The 24,105-nt window shown below is 38.3% G+C and overlaps 1 protein-coding gene across 1 annotated transcript in view; it reads left to right on the top strand.

Annotated features, from left to right (window-relative positions):
- The window catches only part of mon2 (Mon2 homolog, regulator of endosome-to-Golgi trafficking), a 749,535-nt gene that overhangs the window by 623,338 nt on the left and 102,092 nt on the right, over positions 1-24,105 (top strand). The window contains exon 30 of the mRNA XM_090397718.1: positions 11,552-11,669. Coding sequence (XP_090253844.1) covers positions 11,552-11,669 — 118 coding nt within the window. The remainder of the gene's footprint in view (positions 1-11,551; positions 11,670-24,105) is intronic.

Raw genomic sequence — 24,105 nt, 5'->3', positions numbered from 1 at the left:
GATAGTGATGATGGTGGAAGATCTGTTTTGAGATTTTTTAGTTTTTGTTTCACCTCTCTTGTAGCTACTTTATCTTGGGGATATTTAGCCATTGAGACTATATGCTTCGCAATGTGTTTCGGATCTATAGCAGGCAGTTTACCAGAAATACTTGTATAAGGGTCAAGCTTCCTAATCAGAGACCAAGCTTTTCCACTGGAATGAGTAAAATTAAAATTGTTCATTGTTTTAATTCATTTGTCTTTTCTAGCATTGTCAAGAGACTTCAGTAGCTCAGTGGCTACTGTAGGGTTATTATTAGTAGAGAATTCTTTATACAGTTTTTCACTGTCACTATTCCAGCCTGGGATATATTCTCTCCTAAAACCTCTTGGAATAGTTCATTTGGCAGCACCAATAACAATGCCAACAAATCTATTGTAATTGTTTACAGTGGGCTTTATGAATCTTATTACAGTGTCAACCTGTTTCTTAAAAGAATCCCAGTCAGTTTTGAGAAAGTTCCACCTAGGTTTTAATATTGTTCTTATGATTGGAATATTTAGGCCTACTCTATAGATTATAGGTCGCTGTTGACTATTTGGAAAACTGTCTAATACTTTCCTAGAGATGAGAATTTAGCTGCTATAATTGTCTGCAGTACAGAAGCACAAATCAGGGTTATATCCTCTTTCCCATCTAGAGGAGAGAAAGCTCGGTTTATCTTCGGCATCAAAGTTCAGATAGAGGTTTTGATTTTCCATCTAGTTCACTAGTAGGGTACCATTTAGGTCATCCTTTCTATAGCCCCAAAGGGAGTGATGACTATTAAAATCTCCCAGGATTATGCTTAGATGTTGTTGCTGGGACAGTACTTGATCAGGCCATTTAGCTAAGGGAAGTTTATATACGTTGGTTATAGTATAACCAAATATTATAATAGATACACTATATATGTCCTTGCTGGTACTTGGTTCACAGATCTTATAATTAGAAATGTCATTTTTTATATATGTTGCCACACCATATTTGGGATGGTTTACGCAGTTAATCATATTGTATCCATATATTTTCCCTCTCGTTAGTAGATCTAGATCGTCCTTAGTGCAAGTTTCCTGTACTACAACTACATCTATTTGATGGTAATTCAGGATCTTAGTAAGAACTTTGCATTTAGCCCTACTTATGCCTTCTATGTTTAATTGGCATATTTTTAAGAGTGAGCCCATATTCTTGATTCTCAAATCCTCGGTAGGTTTGTGTCGGTTATCTGAGAGCCTGTGTCCGTGAGTACTGCTAGGAGAGTATGGATCCATCTGTAGCCATAGACTATTTAGCGTTATCCAGGATGCACCACGAGGAGGCAGTCTACGTTACACCCCATCATTAAGTTTTTTAGTGGAAAGTAAGAGGAAGAATGACTATGAAACATTAACCTTAATGACTACTGATCATTAAGTCATTAAGGTTAATCTTCTGTAGTCATTCGTCCTCTTACTTTCTACTAAAAAGAACTCTTTGTGATTTCCTTTGGCCTGCTCAGCTAGATTCTTCTCATAATCTGATTTTGCCTACATTGCTATGCTGGTCACCTTTCTTGCCTGAGCCTTGTACTATTCATGAGTTTGCTTTTCACCTTTCTGATTGTATACCTTCCACAGCATTTTCTTCTTCTGCAGCTAATTCTTAATGATATTACTCATCCATCTAACTCCTAATTGATTACCCCTTCTTACCCTTGGTATACAAGTTAATACTGCTTCCTCTAGATCATAGGTTCCCAAATTTTTTCGGGCAACCGCCCACTTTACAAGACATAAATTTTGTAATGCCCCCCCCCCCCCATTATAACAGTTTTCCGTGTTCAAGCCATTTGATATTTTTGACGTAAATAGCAACTAATGATACATTACTGCTTATGCCGTTAAATTTTTAAAAAGAAGTGGCCAATATGTGCTTCATCTTGAACACAGTTATTGCTATACCGATTTTGGTGAAACGTAGCCCATATGTAAAGATTGTAAAATGTATGCTTGAATAACATTATGCACAGTTTCATACAATGGTTTAAATATGAAAATGTGAAAAATACAATTAAGAGATTGCATTGCATTAGTAAGAATCTTATTGTAATAATTAAAACACCATTAAATATATTACAAAATTGTTTATTTCTAACTTATAAAGTAAAAATACGAAGCAAAAATAACAAATTAATGTGAAGTTTCATACAATGGTTTAAATATGAAAATTTGGAATACATATTAAGAGATTGCATTACATTAGTAAGAATCTTATTGTAATAATTAAAACACCATCAAATGTATTAGATGGTTTATTTCGAACTTACAAAGTAAAAATAACAAATTAATGTGAAGGATGAGCCTGGTGCATTTTTAAAAGTTTGTTAATATCGGGTTCAACTTTCGTTAAAAACAGTCGTAAATTGCCACCTCAGTTAAATGCAATCGGTTCCTTTTCTTAGATAGATTCACTTAGATTCACGATAGAATTTCTTAGATTCACTACAGCACTAAACCCACGCTCAGCCAAATAAGAAGATAGAAATGCAATTAAAAATTTCTGCACTATTTCCCATAATCCAGGGTACAGTGTCGTATTGATTTTTGAAGCCAGAACTCTTGGTATCCAGTTTTGAATTTTATTTTTAGTTCTTCGTTTGTTGTGAGTTCTATGAGTTCCACTTCTAAATTTGATGATCCTGCTGTGCTTACATGTGAGAAAGGATCTAGAACCCAATTTGGTATATTCATGTTTAGAATATCCTTGAATCGCTCATTGAAATCAGCATGGAGAACCTCCAAGTGTTGGCAGTATGTAAGTAAATCTTCCTTTTTGAGAGACACTGCTGGTAAATTTGAAAAGTGGCTATATTCCCCTCGGCCCATATTCCACTTGAACAGAAGAAGTTTCCTCACAAAAGTGGCAATAACGTTTTTTGTTTTAATTAAATTCAATTCATCACCTTGTAGTTGTAGATTGACTTCATTAAATATTTTATAGAGGTCTGTCAAATAAGCGATGTCATTTTTGGATGTAATCAGACTGGCCTGCAATCTGTTGTCTCTGTTTTCTAGGAACTCTTGTACTGAATCAAACAAATTGCAAAATCAATTCAGACAAATACCTTTTGAAAGCCAGCGAACTTCTGTGTGAAGCAGCAAACGTAATGGAGCAACTTGTGCAGGCGTTCACTTAAATTTTTCGCAACCAAATGTTGACGATGAAGAACACAATGTATAGCGAGTACATTTGGTACTGCTTGTTTCAAATGCGCTAACCCTTGTGGTACCCTGTCATTGCTGGAGCACACCATCAGTAGCAGCAGACAAAATATTACGAATAGGAATGTCTTTCTCTTGAAAAAACTTATTCATGATATTAAACATAGATTCTCCCTTTGTATCCGCTTCCAAGTTTTTAGCAAATAATAATTCTTGACAAACTTTTTCTTCTTTTATGAATCGTACATATGGAGTAGTGGTTCATTATTTGGGAGAGTTGATTCATTGAGTTGAATGGAAAATTGGCATGTCTTCAAATAATCGCACAATGATTTTTCAACGTCTTCAGCCATTTCATCGATTCTTCTTTGCACTGAATTATTGCTCAAAGAAATTTTCCTGATGATATCTGACACTGGCTTATGAAGCACAGTGTTTATTACTTCTTTTACTGCTGGCAAGATTAATTCCTCACCAATTGTGTGTGGTTTTCCCGCTTTTGCGATTAATAATGAAATATTATAAGAAGCTTGTAATCCGTCATTATCTTGTTTAGTGGACGACGTAAAAAGTTTTGATATAGTTAGACGTTTAAAATATATTTCTTCTAGTACTTGAAAATAGGACAAATATTTATCCTTTTTGTCAGCATGCATTTTAGTCAAATGCTCTTGTAGCCTAGAAGGCTTCATTGCTTCATTTGAAAACACTTTTTGACAAATCAAGCACATGGGTAATAATTGGTTCGTAGGAGACTGAATAAAACCATATTTCAAATACTCAATACTGTACTGTCGACATTTCTTCTTATATTCAGACATAATGAAGTAATAAAATTTGCAAAAATATTCACAAAATAAAAGATTTAATTTACACTTTGTATGACTCCATTTATCTATCACACTTTCAACTGATGATTGTTGGCAAAGCACACAAAAAATAATGAAACTTATTCCTAAACCACTGGTATTTATAGATTTGAAATCTTGCCTGAATCGACTTGCATGCATTGACTTGTTTGCGATACTATCGTACTCGTGCTTTGCAAGCACTCATATTCCTGTCAAAACATGCTGAATTGAGTGAATTACCTACGTAATAGTTGACCGACATACTACTAGTTAAAACTCGTCTGCTGCATGGATAGACTAAAGCCTGTATGGCATGATCTATTTTTACAATAGCAAAAAATGAATACATTTTTTAAGTATATAAAAAATAGAAGTTAAAATATCCTGTATGACACATTTAATTTTTTATTTTGCATGCAAGCACCTTTTGCTTGTCCGACCATGACATTGTCCGAATAATTATAAATAATAATTATAAATAATTACACAAGATATAAACAACAAACCTACAAAACATAACCACAGAAAACAGTATAATAAGTTTCAAATAATATTTGCTTTGTTTTTCCCCCCTAGTTAGCAATATAAGTTAGTACTAACTAGGCTAACTAAAATTTACGATTTTATTTCTTTCTTGCCATTATTATTTTTACTCGTAATATTAAATTATATCAAATTGGGTTTGTTTTTGTACAAATCAATTAGAAAAGTGGTTTTATATATTTTATATATATTTCGAAATGAAATATAACGAATATATTTGCTACTGTAAACATAACCTAGTATATACACATATATACATGCTCTATTTTCTCATTGACATAGAAATTGACATCTATTTCTATCTGACATGGTAAATTTTCAAATGATTAAATAATTGAAATAGAAAATTGATAAAAAAATTGATCGTGTAAGACGAGCATAAGATGAATTAAAATGCAATATTTAAATTTTAAATGATTATCTAATTGCAAAATCACAAAAAGAATTAATTTTTAAATATATATTATTAATTTCTTCTATAAAGAGCCACCGACCCCTAGACCACCTGAATGCCCCCAAATGCTTCTGATCCCACTATAGCCTCCCCTAGAAGGCTTCAGCGCCCACTGGGGGGGGGGGGGGGGTACCGCCCACTTTGGGAACCTATGCTCTAGATGATCCTTAACTATATCCCATGCACTACTAACATCCTTACCTTGCAGTGTTTTATGCCATGGTACAGATTAAGCTTCTTCCTAAGCATGTCATAATCGCTTGCCCTGTAGTTCCACAAATACTCCTTATCGATAAAATATTCCTCATGTTTTACAATCTCCCAAGTCAAGAACACATAGTCACTTTCACCAATTAGAGGCAATGTTTTCACCTTAGTTATGGAGATAGGTCTTCTGATCTTATGACCAGGTCCAATACTCTCCAACCCCCCCCCTAGTCCTCCATTCCATGCTGCCTTAAGTAATTATGTCTCAGCAGGTGTATAAATTTTCTTTCCTTCCTGCCGTGTGATCTTTCTTCCTTCTTGTCTATATCTCCATAGTTGAAGTCCCCCATAATAATCACTCGACCTGTACTCATTGTACTATTTTGGCGATGCATATCCCAGATCAACTGTGGGACTCCATGGCCTCTAGCAACAAATAACTGTATATTTTGTCTTACTGGCCTTAATTTCACACCAGATTGCTTCAAATGAACAGCCACCCTCCCACAAGTCTCCTATTCATTTTGACTGCAATTCATCTGCTATCATCAGCAGTACTCCTTCTCTCCATCCTATCTTCCCTGAAAATACTAAACCCTTCACATTCAGTCCCTATAACTACATCATCTGCTGTTAGCCAAGTCTCACTAATGCCTATAACCTTTGGCGAGGGTTCCACTGACATGGCAAAAACTTCTCCCTCTTGTTACTGATACTTCTGGAATTTGTATATAGAAACTGCAGTATCCCTGTAGTCCCCCCCACCCACCTTGACTTTCTGTATTGACTACTCTATTCAGTATTTTTGCTTGAGAGTAGTCAATTCCTCACTTGGTCATTCTCACACTCGCTTCATGGGGGGCCTTCACACAAACTTGCTTTCACCCTAATTGCTTAAGTTTCCCTGAATTTACACTTCAGCATGCTCAGTGAACAAAGCTCTCTCCAGACACCTAACACCAAAACCATTTAGATGCAGTCCATCAGCATTGTACAAATTCTTCTTTCTATCAAACAGTGACCACAAATTCTACATTATTCCTTTTGTACAATCTACATATATACTCATTGGCTATCAACACCCTCCTCCTCAGTTCACCTCTATCATAGCATGGTAGGAGACTTACAATCTTAACCTTCTGGCTCTTCAGATTTGCCTCTTCTTACAACTCCTTTACATCCTCCCTCATATAATACTTCTAGCCTCTCAAATCATGAGAGGCTAGAAGTATTATTGTGTTACTTGTGCATCCAGACAGAAAGCTGGCAATTCAATTACAGAGTCCTGAGATAGACCAAACAATGGCAGCTTACTTAGTAAGCCCTTGTGCCAGACCTGGTCAGATGCCTTGGAGATATCAAGTCCAACAACTTGATATTCGCCAAACTTCTCCATGGCATTTGTCCAGAGATGGGTGACATATGTGAGCAGATCTCCTGTTGATTGGCAGCAACTGAATCCATACTGGGTCATTTATTAGACGGGTAGCTTTCAAGGTAGTGTAGAAGTTGAGAATTGATGATTTTTTCCATTACTTTAGACAGGACAGAGGTGAGCAAGATGGGGTGGTAGTTGGATGGCAGTGATGTTGCCCTTGTTGGGAATGGGTTGAATATATGCCAGTTTCCAGACCGTGGGATAGATACCAGTGCAGTAAGACAGTACATATAAGCCACATAGCACAGGAGACAGTTCTGGTGTGCAAACCTTCAGGACAATTGGAGGAATGCCATCAGGGCCAGGAGACTTTTTTGTGTCTAATTTGGAAAGTATTTTATTGATCTCTTTCTATATTCTGTCAAAAGAATATAGTGGGCATTGTATGTTGGGCATCTGGAATGATTGGGGACATTTGCCGTTGTCAATTATGCGTGCATTGGAAACAAAGTGTGAGGACAGGATATTGGGCTTTTCTGTAGGTGATGATGCAATGGAGCCATCTGGGTATGATAGAGGTGGGAATAGTGTTGGCAGAAGTTACGACCTTTGGTAAGGGACCAAAAAGCTCGGCTGCCATTTGGACAAGCTGCTAATTTCCTGCTTTTTGCTCTTTTGAACTCTGTTTTGGAAGCATGGATTTTTTTTTTTTTTTTTTGCATTTATTTCAGGCTTGGATATAAGCTCTAAAGGAGGATGGGGTTCTTGATTTGAGCCTGTAATGGTATGTTTGGTTTTTCATTTGTACAGCCTTGGCACATCTTTTGGAAAAACCAAGGTTTAGTTAGAGAATGGAGGTCAGAGCACTGTGGGGAATGTATGATTCCATGCCAGTGAGGATTACTTTGGTTATGAGTTTGGTGCATGCATTTGGGTTGGAAGATCGGAAGCAATAGTCTAACCATGGGAATGAGGCATAGAAGTTGCAGAGGCTGGCCCACTTTGCACTGTTATAATGCCAAACTACTCTTGTATAGGATGTTTGTGTTAATGTTATTGCATGGGGGGAGGAGATGAGCATTAGGTTGTGGTCAGAATTGCTTACCGGGCCCTCTACATTCACTGTGTATTTGGAAGGGTCATTGGTCAGGAAGAGGTCTAGGGTATTTGGAAAGTGGTTTGGGTTATCAGGTATTCTGGTTGGCATTGGAACTAGTTGTGTAAGGTCATTAATGATGGCAAATGTTTCAGCATCTCTGTCTGCAAGATCACAGCTGCTCAATTGAGTTGCTTGGGTATGAAATAACATCTAACAAAAAAAACACCAGAATTATTCTATTGGGTCCCATTTAAATTTTCTGATGTAGTTTTAAATAAACATCTGTTTGATCATGATATTTAGCTAGCTTTATATTGTACAGTTGGAGGAGCAAAGTCAGTTGGTGTTGTTGAAATTAAAATCTCCTAGGAGAATGATTTTGTTGTTGGGAAAGTGGGACTGGAGAAATAGAGATATTTTCATCCAAAGAAGGTCAAAGTTGGGTGATTCTAGGTTGGGTGCTCTCTAGCAAGGTATGTCAGAGCGGATGTATGCACAGACACCACCCTTGGGTCAAAAGGAGTTAAAGAGTGTGTAGTTTGGAAGGTTGAGGTGAATAGTGCTGGAGGGAAGTGATATTTGAGTTTCTGCCAGAAAACGTAGGTGGGTTTGGTAGACTGCAGGTGGTAGTGGACACTATTAAGGTCAGAGCTTAGGCTACGAATGTTGGTGAACTGGATTTGTAGGGTTATGTGAGTCATATATTTGACCGCAGGGGTCTTGCACATTTCCTATTCAGTGCCTGTATACTGGTTACAATGGTGGCTTCTAGTGGCATCACTTGGTTTTTGCACCAATTTTGCTTGTCTGTAGTCAATGGTCCAGCTGTAGTCACCATTTTGACTTTTTTTCTGCAAGTTGTTTTAGAAGCTGGCGACTTGTTCCCTTTGTGCAAATGATAATTCTGGTCGAGCACGTGTGCACGATTGCGGGCAAGTGTCTTTGAACTTGTTGTTGATCACTGTTATTAGTTTTGATGTGCTTGTTGGCGAGTCACAAGTCACTTTTACAAGGCATGGAAAGTTTGTTCCATCCTTTCTTTTGTTTATTGGTCCGAAATAATGGCACCTGATCATATTTTTAGGATCGATGTCACATTCTTTTGCTAATTTGATGATGTATTCTTTCATTGCTTTTCCGTTTTCTTGTGGAAAGTTCAAAATGACGGTGTTGAATTTTTTGTTTTTGGCCTCAATCAGGCCGTGCACCATTGATGTGATTATTTCATGGAGTTCATTTGCGGGGAAGGGTGAACTTGCATTGCAGCTCTGCTCGTCAGTTTTTATTATTATTACATGACACCTCAGGGAGTCCAAAGACTCATTGAGGGAGAGCACCTACTCTACAACTCTCTGTCTCCACCATTCAATCCACCAGCTGCAACGAACTGCAACTACCATCATCTATACGAACACCATCTACTACCCATCACCACTAGTATTTTCACAGACAATCATGAACATTCATGCCTACAGCGGGATTCGAACCCGCAGCCGTTTGACTGGAGAGCAGATATGCTGACCACTTGGCCAACCAGGATGACGGTTGATTCGAGCTTGGATTCTAGTGCTTGTATTTTGGAGGAAAGAGTTTCATTCATAGCACTGATGTGTTGTTCGAGGTTTTCAATTTGTTTGCCTAAGTTCAGGAGCTGTTTTAGAGACAGAAAGCACATCGAACAGAAATAGGGCTGGTTAAGGTCGATATATATCTTGTGCTCTGATTCATCCATTTTTGCACAGGAAGCATGTGTATCCAGTAGCAACAGAACTCTCACATTATACCCTTTTTTTTTATTGCTGATATCAATTTTGCAACTGCGGCACTTTGTGGATTTGTCAGTAATCGACAGCGCTATGGTGGCGAGACACAGGATAGTTGTTCGTTGTTTGCTTTTGTTGCTGCCATCTTTGCTTTGCATGGTAGGCATAGTGGGTGCTTGCACATGGCCGATTTTTAGATTGAAATATAACTGGTTTAATGCACTAAAAGTACTTACAGGTTGTGCTGGAGTTTTCTGCTCCCTAGTACCCGTTGTTAAGATTTCCATTTGATGTTTAATTTGAATGGGAATCTCTTACAGTAGTGATAAAATGCTGGAGCACTAGTTTATAGTAGCTTACTCACAGACGCCACCTGGTGAACTTAACCAATATACGGTGTAAGATAGTGCACATTATTTCTTATTCATCATCTATATGGATTGCATTATGAAAGTGACATCAGACCTGATATTAGAATTGGAGATATCAAACTTAGCTCTCTTTTATGTCAATGATGTTGTACTCCTAAACACATCCAGTACAAGTCTCCAAGATTCTCTAACTAAATTGAATTACAGCTCTGACAAATTTGGCATGAAAATCAGCAAAAAAAAACAACATTATGGAAGGTTGGTCCTTAAGGGAATGGATAAAGCAGCCAGTTTCAAGTGGAGCTTGAAGGCAGTGGTGTATTTTTCCAAATTTTTGCTACTTAATTTTTATTATTATTATTATAACACCTCCAGGGAGTTCAAAGACTCATCGAGGGAGGGCACCAACTCTATAACTCTCTGTCTCTGCCAACAACTACTTTCATCTACACCAGTGGTTGCCAAAGTGGTTGATATCGACCCCCCCCCCCTGGGGATCGATATAACATTGTTGTTAGGGGCCGATTCTGGCTCAGGGGTCGATAGAAAAATATAAGACATCATTGTACGGGTAATATTTAATTCGGTTAACTTGGATTACCTCCATCCTGAATGACAACGCACTTAAGAGTGAATTGTGGAAACAGTGATATGAATAGGACCTGTAAGATGGAGTAAGGTCATAAAAATAGTTACTGAGGCCAATCAAGTAGGCCAAAATGACGTATTTACTGATAAACGGATGTTGGTGGTTCCTGCGCGGCGGGAGCGAGATTGCAACATGTGCGCAGTTCTTATTTACTTACACATATTCTATCCCAGTCTCATTTTTGCGCATCAACATACAAGTGAGTGTTGATGTTCTAAAATTCATCAACATACATATTATAATTCAATTATTATTCTTTCACGAACTAAACTTCTCTATGTTGAAGAGTTGAGCAGGGCTGGTAGTAATACCAGTGATATTACTATTGATAGTAGTAGTAATAGTAATATAATAATATATACTATATTATACATACAATAAACACTGTAACTATAAAATAAACAATCTGAAAACTCACATAAGCATCTTTTTTTGCTTGTCCTATTATAATTATGTAATAGTAAAATAGAGGGGGTTCGATAAAAAGTCAAGAAGTTTGGCAACCCCTGATCTACACCAATGCCATCTACTACCACTAGTATTTTCACAAACAATCACAAACATCCATACTTGTGATTGTCACTAACCACTTACAATTACACTAACCACTCGGCCAACCAGGCTGGTATCCTCACTCCCTGTTCCAATCAGCTGTGAACCTGATTGGAACTGAGAGTGAGGACTTTGTTAATTTTCATAATACTGCACTGCTGGTAGGGGGTTGATTTCCAGGAGGGGTGTGTAATCCATTCCCTTTTGGAAATCAAGAAAAAGAGTAGCAACAGTCTAACTTTTCTAGACACCTTAACAGCATTCCAAATGACAAGTCTTCTAAATAGTACACTGAAAACCTACTCACACTGTCAGATATAGTCACACTCTTTCTCATCTACCCCCTTCAATCTGGCAATAGGCATAGTGGTTTAGAGAAAATGACACTGAGGGAGTCAGTTGTACTGAAGATTTATTTTTTACAACTTATGTTATTTCATGATGTTTATTTTTTAACTAGACACTCAAAATTCCACTGAGTATGAAGTATTCATGTCCATCTCAGCTGACTTGGAAACTCGCAGTCAATTCACTTTTGGATGTACTTCATATTGGATTGCCCATTGCTAGACAGAACCGTGAGTATAACAGAAAAAATATACTTGATTTTATAGATTCATATTGTTAGAAATGATATGTTAAATTGGATGAACTTAAAATTAATTGAACTTTTCAATCACCATTAGCTATCAATTTCTCTTACTACTATAAATTGTCATTATTTTCAAACTTAACAACAAATTACATGATAGCCACAATAATTACCTTTAATGGAATGAAAGTACAGATACTTCATACTGAAAATAACAGTGCATTATCAGTGTGTAGAAACTAGCAAATCAATGAAATGGGAATACAAGGTACATACAGCAATTCATGGTTTACCAATTAAAAACTGTTGCCACTGCTAGAAATTAATATTAATAAATAATATTATTAAAAACTATTTTTGATGGTTACATAAAGAAGAATCTCCCATACTTTTGTGTGAGAGAGAGAGAGAGAGAGAGAGACAATCGTTCTAATTCAGATTTGGCCAATGTAAAAGGACTTTGAAAAGGCATTCATATTTAAACCTCCTTCTATGGAGAAGACGAGCTTCATCCCACCAGATACTGTGTTTAGTGTCAATACTATGTTGTGCCAGACCAGGCTCGAGGTTTCATGTATTCAATATAATATTGATGTTCAGTAATTCTTTTTTCCACAGAATGGCTTGTTTGCCCAAAGTATGTCAGATTACCTTCACAAGGTATCTGGTATTTGCTAGCATATGATAGAGGTGACAGTTTGTCTTTTGTAGATGGCAACAAATGAGAAATTTTGTTGATAGGAAAATATGTGGGAGTAAGGTGATATTTATACAAAATTCTCCCAAACGGTTCAGAGATACCAGAAATATAAGAGATTGGAATCCTGCAGTCTGTTGAAGAATCCTGAGATGTTGGAACATAGGAGTCAATTATCCGCTGGATCTGATTAAGGTTGTTACCATGGAATTCCATTAAAGTTTTCTTATTTTCTTATTATAATCCAATCCCATCCCCTTTCCTGCCAAAGGACTTATCAAAGTTCAGTAACATCATAGTATATCTATTTCCATTGTCTGACTCAGTCATCACAACTATTCAACCAAACACAACTCTAACATAATGTTATGGTTGTACTAGACATAACAGTTTTGAAAGTATAGATTCTCTGTCAATCCATTTCTGTATATGAGCTCTCACCAACTTTTCCAGTATCCTCACTGCCATTTAGTTACTGGCAAGTTGATAGCTAGATTTATGTTTTACACATCCTTGGGTCACTGCAGGATTGTCATACATTCTTTCATGGAACCTTCTTGCTAACATTTAATCATAGCTTTTTGTCCTGAGTGGATTCAAGGCCTCTAGTATCACTAGCAGCATTCCCTCTCCCCCTCTGTCCTGTCTTTCCTTCTTAAAAACATTGCACTTTTTTATACTCAGCATCTCTTCTGAAAGCCAGATCTCACCTGTGATTTGCAGCCCCAGTGTATTCACCAAGACAACAAATTCAACCCCTTTGTTCCTTATTATACTCTTTGCATTTGTTTACAGACATAAGTTACCTCTTCTTTGTATATAACCTACATGGTCACAACTAACATACTTAGACACCCAGAAATCCCTCCATTCAAGGATACAGTAGTTAAAATTGTGGTGCTGCAGGTTATGGACCTGAACACCTGTCAGTAACAAGTTAGGAGGCTTCCCAATCAATCAACTGGTGCATAATCCCACTGGCACATCCTCTGCCAGGTCATGCCTGGAGAGGGAGTCTGAGTAGTATGTATGGGGGGGGAGGAAAATGTTGAGGCTACATCATGGTATGAAGACTGGTTTCTCTCTGTATGGAAGTCATGTCCAAGAGTCTGTCTTCTCCCACCGCATGTCCCTACTACGATGGTGATCTGAAAAGTTCTCAGCCTAAAAATGAGAAAACTAATTTATAATTTCAAAATTATTTTTATTTTCAACATAATCTCCCTTAAAGCTAATACATTTATTCCAGCGATGCTCCATCACCATTATCCCATCCCTTTAGTAGTTCTCAGTAAGATCTGCAAAATGTCCCTCTACAGCTGCAATCACCTCTTGATTCGAAGAAGAACACTGACCAGCAAGGAAGAGTTTTAGTTTTGGGAAGAGATAGAAGTCAGAGGGAGCCAAATCTGGGGAATACGGTGGATGGTCCAACAATTCATAGTGAAGATCCCTTAATTTTCCCATTGACAAAACACCTTTGTGGGCAGGTGCATTGTCCTGATGAAAAATGATTTTTTCCTTCTGCAAACTGGGTCTTTTCTCACAAATTTTTTTGAATAGTGTGGTTAAAAGATCGGAATAATATTCTCCGGTTATTGTTTTATCCTTTTCAAGATAATTAATAAACAAAATGCCTTTAGCATCCCAAAACACTGATCCCATGACCTTTCCTGCTGATGAAACCAACTTTGTCTTCTTTGGTACTGAACAACCGGCTTCTGTCCACTTTTGACTGCTTTTTGGATTCTGATCTGAATCCAAGTCTCATCCATAGTAATAAATTGATGTGAAAAATCAGTTTTATTCTTGTTAAAACTCTCCATGCACTGTTCAGAGATTTTCATGCAAGTGCATTTTTGATCTGCTCTGAGCAAGCACAGCACCCATCTCGCACAAAGCTTTTTCATTTGCAATTCTTCATGCAAAATATATCCTACATGTTCTTTTGAAATGCCTATAGTGTCAGCAATTTCACTCACTTTGACTCACCAGTCATCCAGTACCATATCATGCACTGATTAATGATTTCTGGTGTTACACCTTTTGGACGTCTTTCACATGGATCATTTCAAGACTTGTACATCCACATTTAAACTTGGTAGCCCATTTCTTAATTGTCAGAAACGAAGGAGAAGAGTGCCCAAAAGAGTGTTCATAACTTTTATGAACTTCGAATGAATTTCTTGCCATTAAACCTTCTTTTACAAAGAATTTTATAACCACACGATACTCAATTTTATCCATTTCGAGGGATACAGACAACACTTTTGCTTCAGACAGCTGTATAAAATAAACTACTTGATAGAGTGACTTGCAATTTCACATGGATGCTGACAGATGTATCAACTTAGAAAAAGAAGAAAAAAAATTGTGCCAATAGCGTTGCCATCTATGGTCGAGGCTGAGAACTTTTTAGACCACTTACGTATATCCTTACATCTAATCACTCTTATCATCAAACCTATGAAGACTCACATGATACTGACAATAGTGAATCTTCCTCATAAACTAATCCCATCAAAAAAGTCCCATTACAACCAACCACAACATACAAACCATACCAGAATCTCTTCACTAAAAAGTGACTTTCACATTGACTTTACTAACATTGGCATTAACATAAACATAAATGGTGTCCACCATCACTTGCAGTCTTCCAGACAATACATCTTATTTCTGAGAGAAACCTAGAAAGTTCAACTCCAGTGCCCAAACTACACACTTCACAATTCTTTTCACCCTTCTTGTGTAGAGGCTTAAGTGCTGTGAGGACATTATGTTGGAGGTTTAATGGATTTTTTACAACACTCAAAAAGAATTAAATTAGAATTTAATGCTTTCTATATTCTTAGAAGCAGCAGCAGCTCTCAGAAACCAATCAAATCTTAACAAATACGGTTGCATTAAGCTTCCGAAGATTTGGGAAACACTCATCACCAGAGGTCCCACCTTACATTCCGGGCCACCTACTACCGCCCTTAGAGGACGCTCCACCTAGATAGGATTTTAGTGTCACCCACGTGGTTGGGCTTAGTATTGTAAGTTTTTGTGTGCATGTTACATTAATTGTTTTTGTAATCCCCGTAGATGTCCTAGTGACTAGGACGAAATATAGGAAGCATTAAATTCTAATTTAATTCTTTTTGAGTGTTGTAAAAAATCCATTAAACCTCCAACATAATTCTTTTCACCACAAGGTGGCACCTGTGCCTTTGTGACCTTTCCCCATTTAGTAACTTGCATTTGTTACATTTACTAGTCTCCAAACACTAATAACCACTCTTCACATTCCTTTCCATGGACAGTCCATGCCTGTATTTCTTTCAGAAACCATAATTTTTATCTTGCTAAATTAAGTTTGTCTCTTCTTGCCAATCCCATTAGTTCTTCCATGTCATTATCATTATAGAAGAATACTGTATTATAGCATTTCTGATTGCTGACCCATCTGCTACATATGTTTATTCTTATCTCCAGCTCATCCACTGTAACATGCATAATTTCCTCAAGTGCAGATACTGATCAAACCCGAGGTACCTGATGCTGGACCATGCCTTACTTCATGTAATATATATCTGTTATATTATTCTGTAGACTGGTCCCTCCTCTTCTTTCTTTGCTTCTTTCTCCTCTCCTTGTTCCTTCCCCCTGATGCTATTAGAGTATTCGAGGGCTAGGGGTGAGTCTTTCCTATCTTGCTAAGTCATTTCGTCTTATGCAGCCACCGAAGGAGGCAAGCTAGCTTCAATAGGTGCCGGTCCCAAGCCCGGATAAATGCGAGGGTTGATGTCAGGAAGGGCATCCGGTCGGAAAACTTCAGTGCCAACTCAAACTATGATTATGAGTCGAAGAGAAAATGATATAAGGGCTAGGGCATACCCCTTAAGTGACGCACAGCCACATCGCCCTACAGCTGTGAGAAGTGGACGAGGGCTACCGCATCAAGGGCGGGTGCGGTTAAAGAAGCGAGCCCAGCAGGTGGAGAGGATGTTGCGAGTGGGAACACTGGAAGGGGAAGAAAGGTGGCAGACATGATGAGGAAGAGGAAGTTGGACATTTTATGTGTGCAGGAGACAAGGTGGAAAGGGGGAAAGGCAAAGGAACTGGGAGATGGATATAAATTGTTCTACTCTGGAGCGAATAACGAGGGAAGAAATGGTGTAGGAATTGTGGTGTGTGGCAGAATGAAGGGTGAAGTACTGGACGTGGGTAGAAGGAACGACAGGATCATGCGAATGAAATTGGGTCTTGGAGAAGAGCGGGTGGTCGTATTATGTGTATATGCCCCACAAGTTGGTTGTACAGCAGAGGAAAAAGATGAGTTCTAGAACGTGTTAGATGAAGAAATGAGGGAATTGGAAGAAAATCCGATGGTGATTGTCGGAGGAGACTTGAACGGGCATATAGGAAGACAGAATAGAGACTGTGAAAGGGTGCATGGTGGCCACGGAGTGGGAATGATGAACCAGGAAGGAGAGAGGGTTGTGGACTTTGCAGTAGCGTTTGATCTGGCAATTGTGAACTCGTTTTTCTTCAAGAGGGAAGAACATTTGATAACATTTAGAAGTGGTAACAACAGCTCACAAATTGACTACATTTTGACTAGAAGAAAACATCTTAAGGTTGTGACAAATTGTAAAGTAATTCCAACAGATCAAGTAGCACAACAACGCCGCCTGCTGTGTGCAGACTTTAAAATAAGATTGAAGATAAGAACTTCTGGTTGCCATGGGATGAAGACAATTAAGTGGTTTCGCTTAAAAGAAGAGAGTGTGAGGAATCGTTTTAGGGAGAGAGTGTTAGAGAGGATTTCGGATGGACTGGAAAGTGTACAAGATTGGTGGAAACATAATTCAAAAGTAATCCTGAGCTGTGCAATCGAGGTGCTTGGTGAGACATCTGGAAAGATTAGAGAGCAGAAGGAGGGTTTTGTGGTGTAATAATGATGTACAAGTGGCAGTGATAGCTAAGAGGAAGGCAAAGCAGAAGTGGGATGAGTCAAGAGTGGAAGAGGACAGAGAGGTGTACAAAGAGAGAAAGCAAGAAGCCAAGAGAGTTGTGGCACAGGCGAAGGCCATGGCATATCAAGATCTGTATGATCAATTAGAAACAAAGGAAGGACAGAGGAAAAATTTACCAACTAGCGAAATGTAGAAATAAAGCAGCTAAGGACATCTTACATGTGAGGCAGATCAAAGATGCTGAAGGAAGAGTATTATGGAGGGATGTGGACATAAGAAACAGATGGAAAATATACTTTGAGGGACTTTTGAATGAGGAAAATGCAAGGACTCACAGAGGAGATGGGCAGCCTTCTGAGGGGATGGTGCAGAACATCAGTAGAATGGAAGTGACGGAGGCCATGAAGAGGATGAGGAATGGAAAAGCGGTGGGCCCCGACAGAATTCCAGTGGAGGCATGGAAGGCACTGGGGGAAGAGGGAATTGACCTGCTGTGGGACCTGTTCATGAAAGTTTGCCAACAGGAAAATATACCCGAGGAATGGAGGGAGAGTACTCTTGTTCCCATCTACAAGGGTAAAGGGGATGCACAAGACTGTAAAAATTACAGAGGAATAAAGTTGATGTCCCACACAATGAAGATCCTAGAAAGGGTTCTTGATGGTAGATTGAGGGAGGAGGTGGAGATTGCAAAGGAACAATTTGGCTTCATGCCTGGTAGATCAACAACAGATGCTATCTTTGGGTTACGACAGATGATGGAAAAATATCGAGAGAAACAAAGGGAGCTACATCTGGTATTTATGGATCTGGAGAAAGCATACGATAAAGTGCCAAGGCAAGAAGTCTGGAAGTGTCTGAGGGAGAAGAAGGTGCCGGAGAAATATGTCAGGTTGGTGCAGGAAATGTACAGAAATGTGAAGACAAGTGTTCGGACCTGTTTGGGACAGACAGAAAGTTTTCAAGTAACAGTTGGCTTGCATCAAGGGTCAGCATTAAGTCCGTTTCTGTTTAATATTGTGATGGAGGTGGTAACAGAGGAGGTGAGAGAAGATGCACCTTGGACAATGTTGTATGCAGATGACATCTTGCTGTGTGTAGATTCAAGAGAAGAAACGGAAACTAAACTGGAAAGATGGAGAAAAGTACTGGAAGAGAGAGGTATGAGACTGAGCAGAAGTAAGACAGAGTATATGTGTTGCGCAGTGGGCAGTGGCCAGGAGACAGATCTGGAGCTGGAAGGAAATGTCATCAGGAAGGTGAGAGACTTTAGATACTTAGGTTCAACAGTGGAAGAAGATGGAGGAGCTGAGAAGGAAGTGGGATGCAGGATACAAGCAGGTTGGAGGAACTGGAGGGAGATGGCTGGAGTGTTATGCGATAAGAGGGTGCCGATCAATCTGAAAGGCAAAATTTAAAGGACAGTAGTGAGGCCAGTTATGACATATGCTATAGAAACTGTGGCCCTGAGGAAAAATAACATTAGCAGGATGGAAGTAGCAGAGATGAGAATGCTTAGGTGGATGTGCGGTGTGACCAGAAAGGATCATCTGAGAAATGACTATGTCAGGGGAACAGTGAAAGTTACGAACTTAGGAGCGAAAATACAGGAGGCAAGGTTGAGATGGTTTGGTCATGTGATGAGGAGGGAGGACGAATATGTGGGAAGAAGGGTCACTCAGATGGATGTGCAAGGAAGGCGGAAGTGTGGGCGGCCAAAGAAGAGATGGAGGGAGCTGGTAGAAGAGGACTTGAAGATGAAGAACTTGGATGTGGTGACAGCCCAAGATAGGAAGGTGTGGAGGAGACTCATAACAAACAATGACCCCACTTAAGTGGGAGAAGCTGCAGAAGAAGAAGAAGAAGAAGATACTGTTCAAATGAGAAAGTAAGCAGCCTTGCCTATCTGAACCTCATCAATTAATCCAGCTCATGTTACTACCATGGTGTCTTGCACTCTGTATAAGGTCTATCAACCTCATAATGTGTCTAGGAAACCTATTAATTTCATTATCTCCCACAATTTTCCATGCTGAACACATTCAAAATCTTAAAAAACGTTTAATTTTCTTGACCAAAAATCTCTGGAAAAACTTTTATGGGAATTATATTGATCAAGTGTATATAATAAACAACTAAGTTATACCAACTAGTTTCACCAACTAAGTCTGTTGGCATCTTCAGGGTACATAACTGATGTAAGGCACTAAAAAGTAAAAAACTGTTACAAACTAAAATCAACTGATTCCAATTATATTAAACAAAGAACAGAGCGAATACAATACCTTCATAGAGCGTGGATGATCTCACTTGTTGTTATTTAGGAACGTTCTATAGTTGGCACTATAATTCAGTTCTGGCGAGTTGAAGGATCTGATAAGGGTCTTCTAAAATTAAGGTTTTGTGTACAGCGGGCAACTGTTGTGGCCCCCTTAAAATTAAGGAGGCCACAACAGCTGCCCCCTGTACACAAAACCTTAACAGGAACCAAGGACTAATCTTGCCCGTGATCTGGAAGACCCTTATCAGATCCTTCAACTCGTCAGAACTGAATTATAGTGTCAACTATAGAACATTCCTAAATAACAACAAGTGAGATCATCCACGCTCTATGAAGGTATTGTACGCGCTCTGTTCTTTGTTTAATATAATTGGAATCAGTTGATTTTAGTTTGTAACAGTTTTTTTACTTTTTAGTGCCTTACATCAGTTATGTACCCTGAAGATGCCAACAGACTTAGTTGGTGAAACTAGTTGGTATAACTTAGTTGTTTATTATATACACTTGATCAATATAATCCCAATAAAAGTTTTTCCACATTCAAAATCTTTGTAGTCTATGATGCATTACCAAAGGATATATAAACTCCCTCTCTGTTTCAGTGATCTGCCTAAGGCAAAGGATCTAATATTTGTACTCTTTCATTTCCTGAAGCCTTCCTATTCTTCAGGCATTGCAGCCTCAACTTTTTCCTCAATTCTATTTAGAATAATCTTTAGTAGAATCATGCTTTCATGAGAGATTGGAATAGCTCTATATTCTTAGTCCTTCATATTTTTTCTTCTTATGAATAATAGCTTCTTTCAGTTTCCAACCCATACTCCTATATCCTCATTATCAATCTATGAAATACACCTACCCTGCATCCCCTGGGACGTTATTGTTATTAAACTCTTTCAACCTCATACCTAAATGGAGGCAGTTCCAACTCAAGATTCCTTTTGGAAAGGAGTCTTCTTCAAACTTTCCTTGTCCTCTCTGCTGTACAGTTCTTCACAAGCACTCTTATGGTCACGAGCTAACCCAAACATCTTTTTGTAATTGTGCCTCCTTGTCTGGAACTCTGTTCCTTCACATTTTTTTCTCATAATATATTGGTATTTCTAAATCACTTAAGGAATTGAACAACGTAGATCCGAATATAAATTAAATTACACTTTAATAAATATTTCTGATATTTCGGCAATGTCACATTGCCATTTTCAAAAGGAACTTACAAAAAGGCACGTGCACGCAGGCACTACAACACAGTAACTGAGAATGAAGAGATGAAGCTATTGTTGTTCTCCTAGAAGTCCTGATGGTGCCCTCTAGTGGGCTAAGTAGGTGTTCTTGGCCGTTGGGCTGAAGGTCTGCTGATGTATGCCTCCCAAATTTGGGGCACTCGCATACAACCAAATTTGTTGAGGTTTGGAGAGTTTCTTAGGGCTGAGACTGATTCCATAAATAGTCTTTCGAATTTGTATTTGCTACGGTGTATTACTGTAGCTTTCTTCTACCGTATTCTGTGGGATGTATCCAGAGCATGGTCTGCAAGACCAGAATGGCTGTACTTGTGAAAATGGATGTAGTCCTTGTGTTCAGAAATTCTGATATTTGCTCATGACTTATTTTTCATGGTATTAACAACACCACAAACACTTTTATAAACAAAGATGTTTTATTAACGCTTATATTTTGCTGATTTTCAACTCAGCATCAAAAAGCACAACACACATGTAAACGACAAATAATTGCAAAAGACAAAAGATCTAAAGTCCTATTTTTTGGCGCCCTCTAACGAGGGAAAAAAAAAAAAAACAGCAGTTATCCAGGAGTTTTTCTTAGGATAACCGTCTCCCAAATTTTTGGCAAATTAATGCAACCATATTTGTTAAGGTTGGGAGAATTCTTCAGAGCCATTGCTGACTCAAAAAATAATCTTTCAGATCTATAACGACTCCTAAATAGCACATTCGTTTTCCTCCATCTAATCCTGTGTGAAGGAATGTCCAAAGCATGGTCTGCCAGTCCCGACTTGCCGTAGTAATAGTAGCAAATGTATCTTTCATGTTCTTCCAGGCGGATGTTCACTGATCTTCCTGTTTGCCCATAATAGGCCAAGTCACAGTCACACGGAACTTCATACACTCCTGGATGTGCTAAAGGGTGAAGTTTATCCTTAGGCAAGCGGATCAGAGTTGCTAGCTTGACATGAGGTTTGAAAGTGGTGCGAAGGCCATTTTTCAACAATACTTTGGCTATCTTTTCCTATGTACCTCTGATATAGGAAATAGAAATGGTCATGTTATATTCCTGTGGATACACGCCACAGAATATGGTGGAAGAAAGCTATAATACACCGTAGCAAATACAAATTCAAAAGACTATTTATGGAATCAGCCTCAGCCCTAAGAAACTCTCCAAACCTCAACAAATTTGGTTGTATGCGAGTGCCCCAAATTTGGGAGGCATACATCAGCAGACCTTCGGCCCAACGGCCAAGAACACCTACTTAGCCTGCTAGAGGGCACCATCAGGACTTCTAGGAGAACAATAGCTTCATCTCTTCATTCTCAGTTACTGTGTTGTAGTGCCTGCATGCACGTGCTTTTTTGTAAGTTCCTTTTGAAAATGGCAACGGGAATTTGCCGAAATATCGGAAATATTTATTAAAGTATAATTTAATTTATATTCGGATCTACGTTGTTCAATTCTTTAAGTGATTTAGAAATGCATAACCAACATATAAGCCTGTCTACGAGAATCAATATATCGGTACTTCCTGACTTCTCTATCTAATCTCTTGTATTCTATTCTTCAGTTCCTGTGTGTTTTTTGTTTCTTCAACCCCTTCTGTTGATATCAAAATCAGTGGATCTTTGTTTTTCAATTGGGCCTAGATGTATTACAACTTAACTCCCTCTCAGAGTATTTCAGGGTTATTCTCATCATTTTCCCAACAAACACCAACCTTCTTGAAGTTTCTTCTATGAAATCTGGGAATTACTCTTATATCCAGTCCTTAGTGGGATATGATTGACTTGGTAAGTTTTGTAGTCTATCTCACTTTGGCTCTTACTAGTTGATGGTCTGTGCCATAGTCTGTCCCTAGACAAGTATGCACATCAAAGATGCTTATCTTCCACTGTTGCGATACCAGGATGTAATCAGTTTGGTTCCTTGACCAATTTGTGTTTAATGTCCAAGTATAAGTGTGTCCATGGATGCTTCTGAAAGTTGGTATTAGTAATAACTAATCTGTTAGCATGGGCAAATTCCAACAGTCTTTCACCATGGGCATTATTTTCTCTCAAACCAGGCCTGCCACACTAAGACTAAATTGTTTCTCTTTCCCACTTTTGCATTGAAGTCTCCAAGAACGAAGAAAATCTTTCCTCATCATCAAGTTTATTTGCACGGGGGGGGGGGGGGGGGGGGGTCATAAACCACCACAGTTGACACGTTGGCTGGATGAGCCTAGTGTCAAATCTGTACCTCTTCATCTCTCTCTCTTTGCAAATAATGTAAAGCCTCTGAACATTCCATCTGCCTATGTAAAGTTCACCTCTGAGATTGATCCAGTGTCTTTTATACCTTTCATTTACAGTAATACTGACTTGTACTGAGACTATGATATACTTCTTGAACGGGACCCTCTGTCTAAACTCTGAATGTGGCTCAGATTATTCTAGATGACATCTGCAGTATGACATGCATTATAAGACACAGTAGTTATGCGTGTATAGTGAAGTCACTGCGGAAAAAAATAGTAGAGTTGCAGAAGTCTTTTCCACAGAATGGGTGAATTACCCATTGATTCCATTGGTCCATAGTTTCTTATTCTTTATTTGAAATCCAGAGAGGAAGCTGGCAGTCTAGTAACAAATGGAAGAAGGGAGGTCATAAGATGGTGGTTTGGTATGGAGTTCCTGATACTAGATGTAATCAAATGCCTGGGAAATATCAAGCATGACTGTATGAGTTTCTCCAGACATTTTCATGGCTTACATCTAAAGGTGCGTTAAGGTTTGTAAAGAAAAATGTATTCTTATCTTATGCAAGTATCATCTCATATCAATCTTAAACTCAACAATGTTATTACATTTCACTTGCTAGTCTCCTTTATTCTTATCTTATGCAAGTATCATCTCATATCAGTCTTAAACTCAACAATGTTATTACATTTCACTTGCTAGTCTCCAGAAAATGTTTATTTAGTTAGCCAAGTTGTTCAAGAGGGGAATGGGATTGTTGTTTGGCTTGTTTATTCATTTGATACACTGAGACAAACATTTACAAAGGTTTGTTTGATATATTCCTAATTCTGTGGCATCTTAATGCTTCCTCAGCTATGCCCATTACTCTTGTAATGATTTTTTTTGCCGGTAACTTCCACTATTGAGAGATTAAATTCTTTTATGTTCAGGATCTCCCTGATGAAAGTTTCCATGTTTGTTTGTTTTTTGAAAAAATTAAAATTTTGAATTTGAAGTTTTTT

Source organism: Typopeltis vanoorti, chromosome 1 (assembly GCF_054136105.1).
Source record: "Typopeltis vanoorti isolate ZY-2024b chromosome 1, IOZ_Tvanoo_1.0, whole genome shotgun sequence".
NCBI lineage: Eukaryota > Metazoa > Arthropoda > Arachnida > Uropygi > Thelyphonidae > Typopeltis > Typopeltis vanoorti.
The sequence above is the reverse complement of the archived record's forward strand: the minus strand, read 5'-3'. Positions and strand labels throughout refer to the sequence as shown.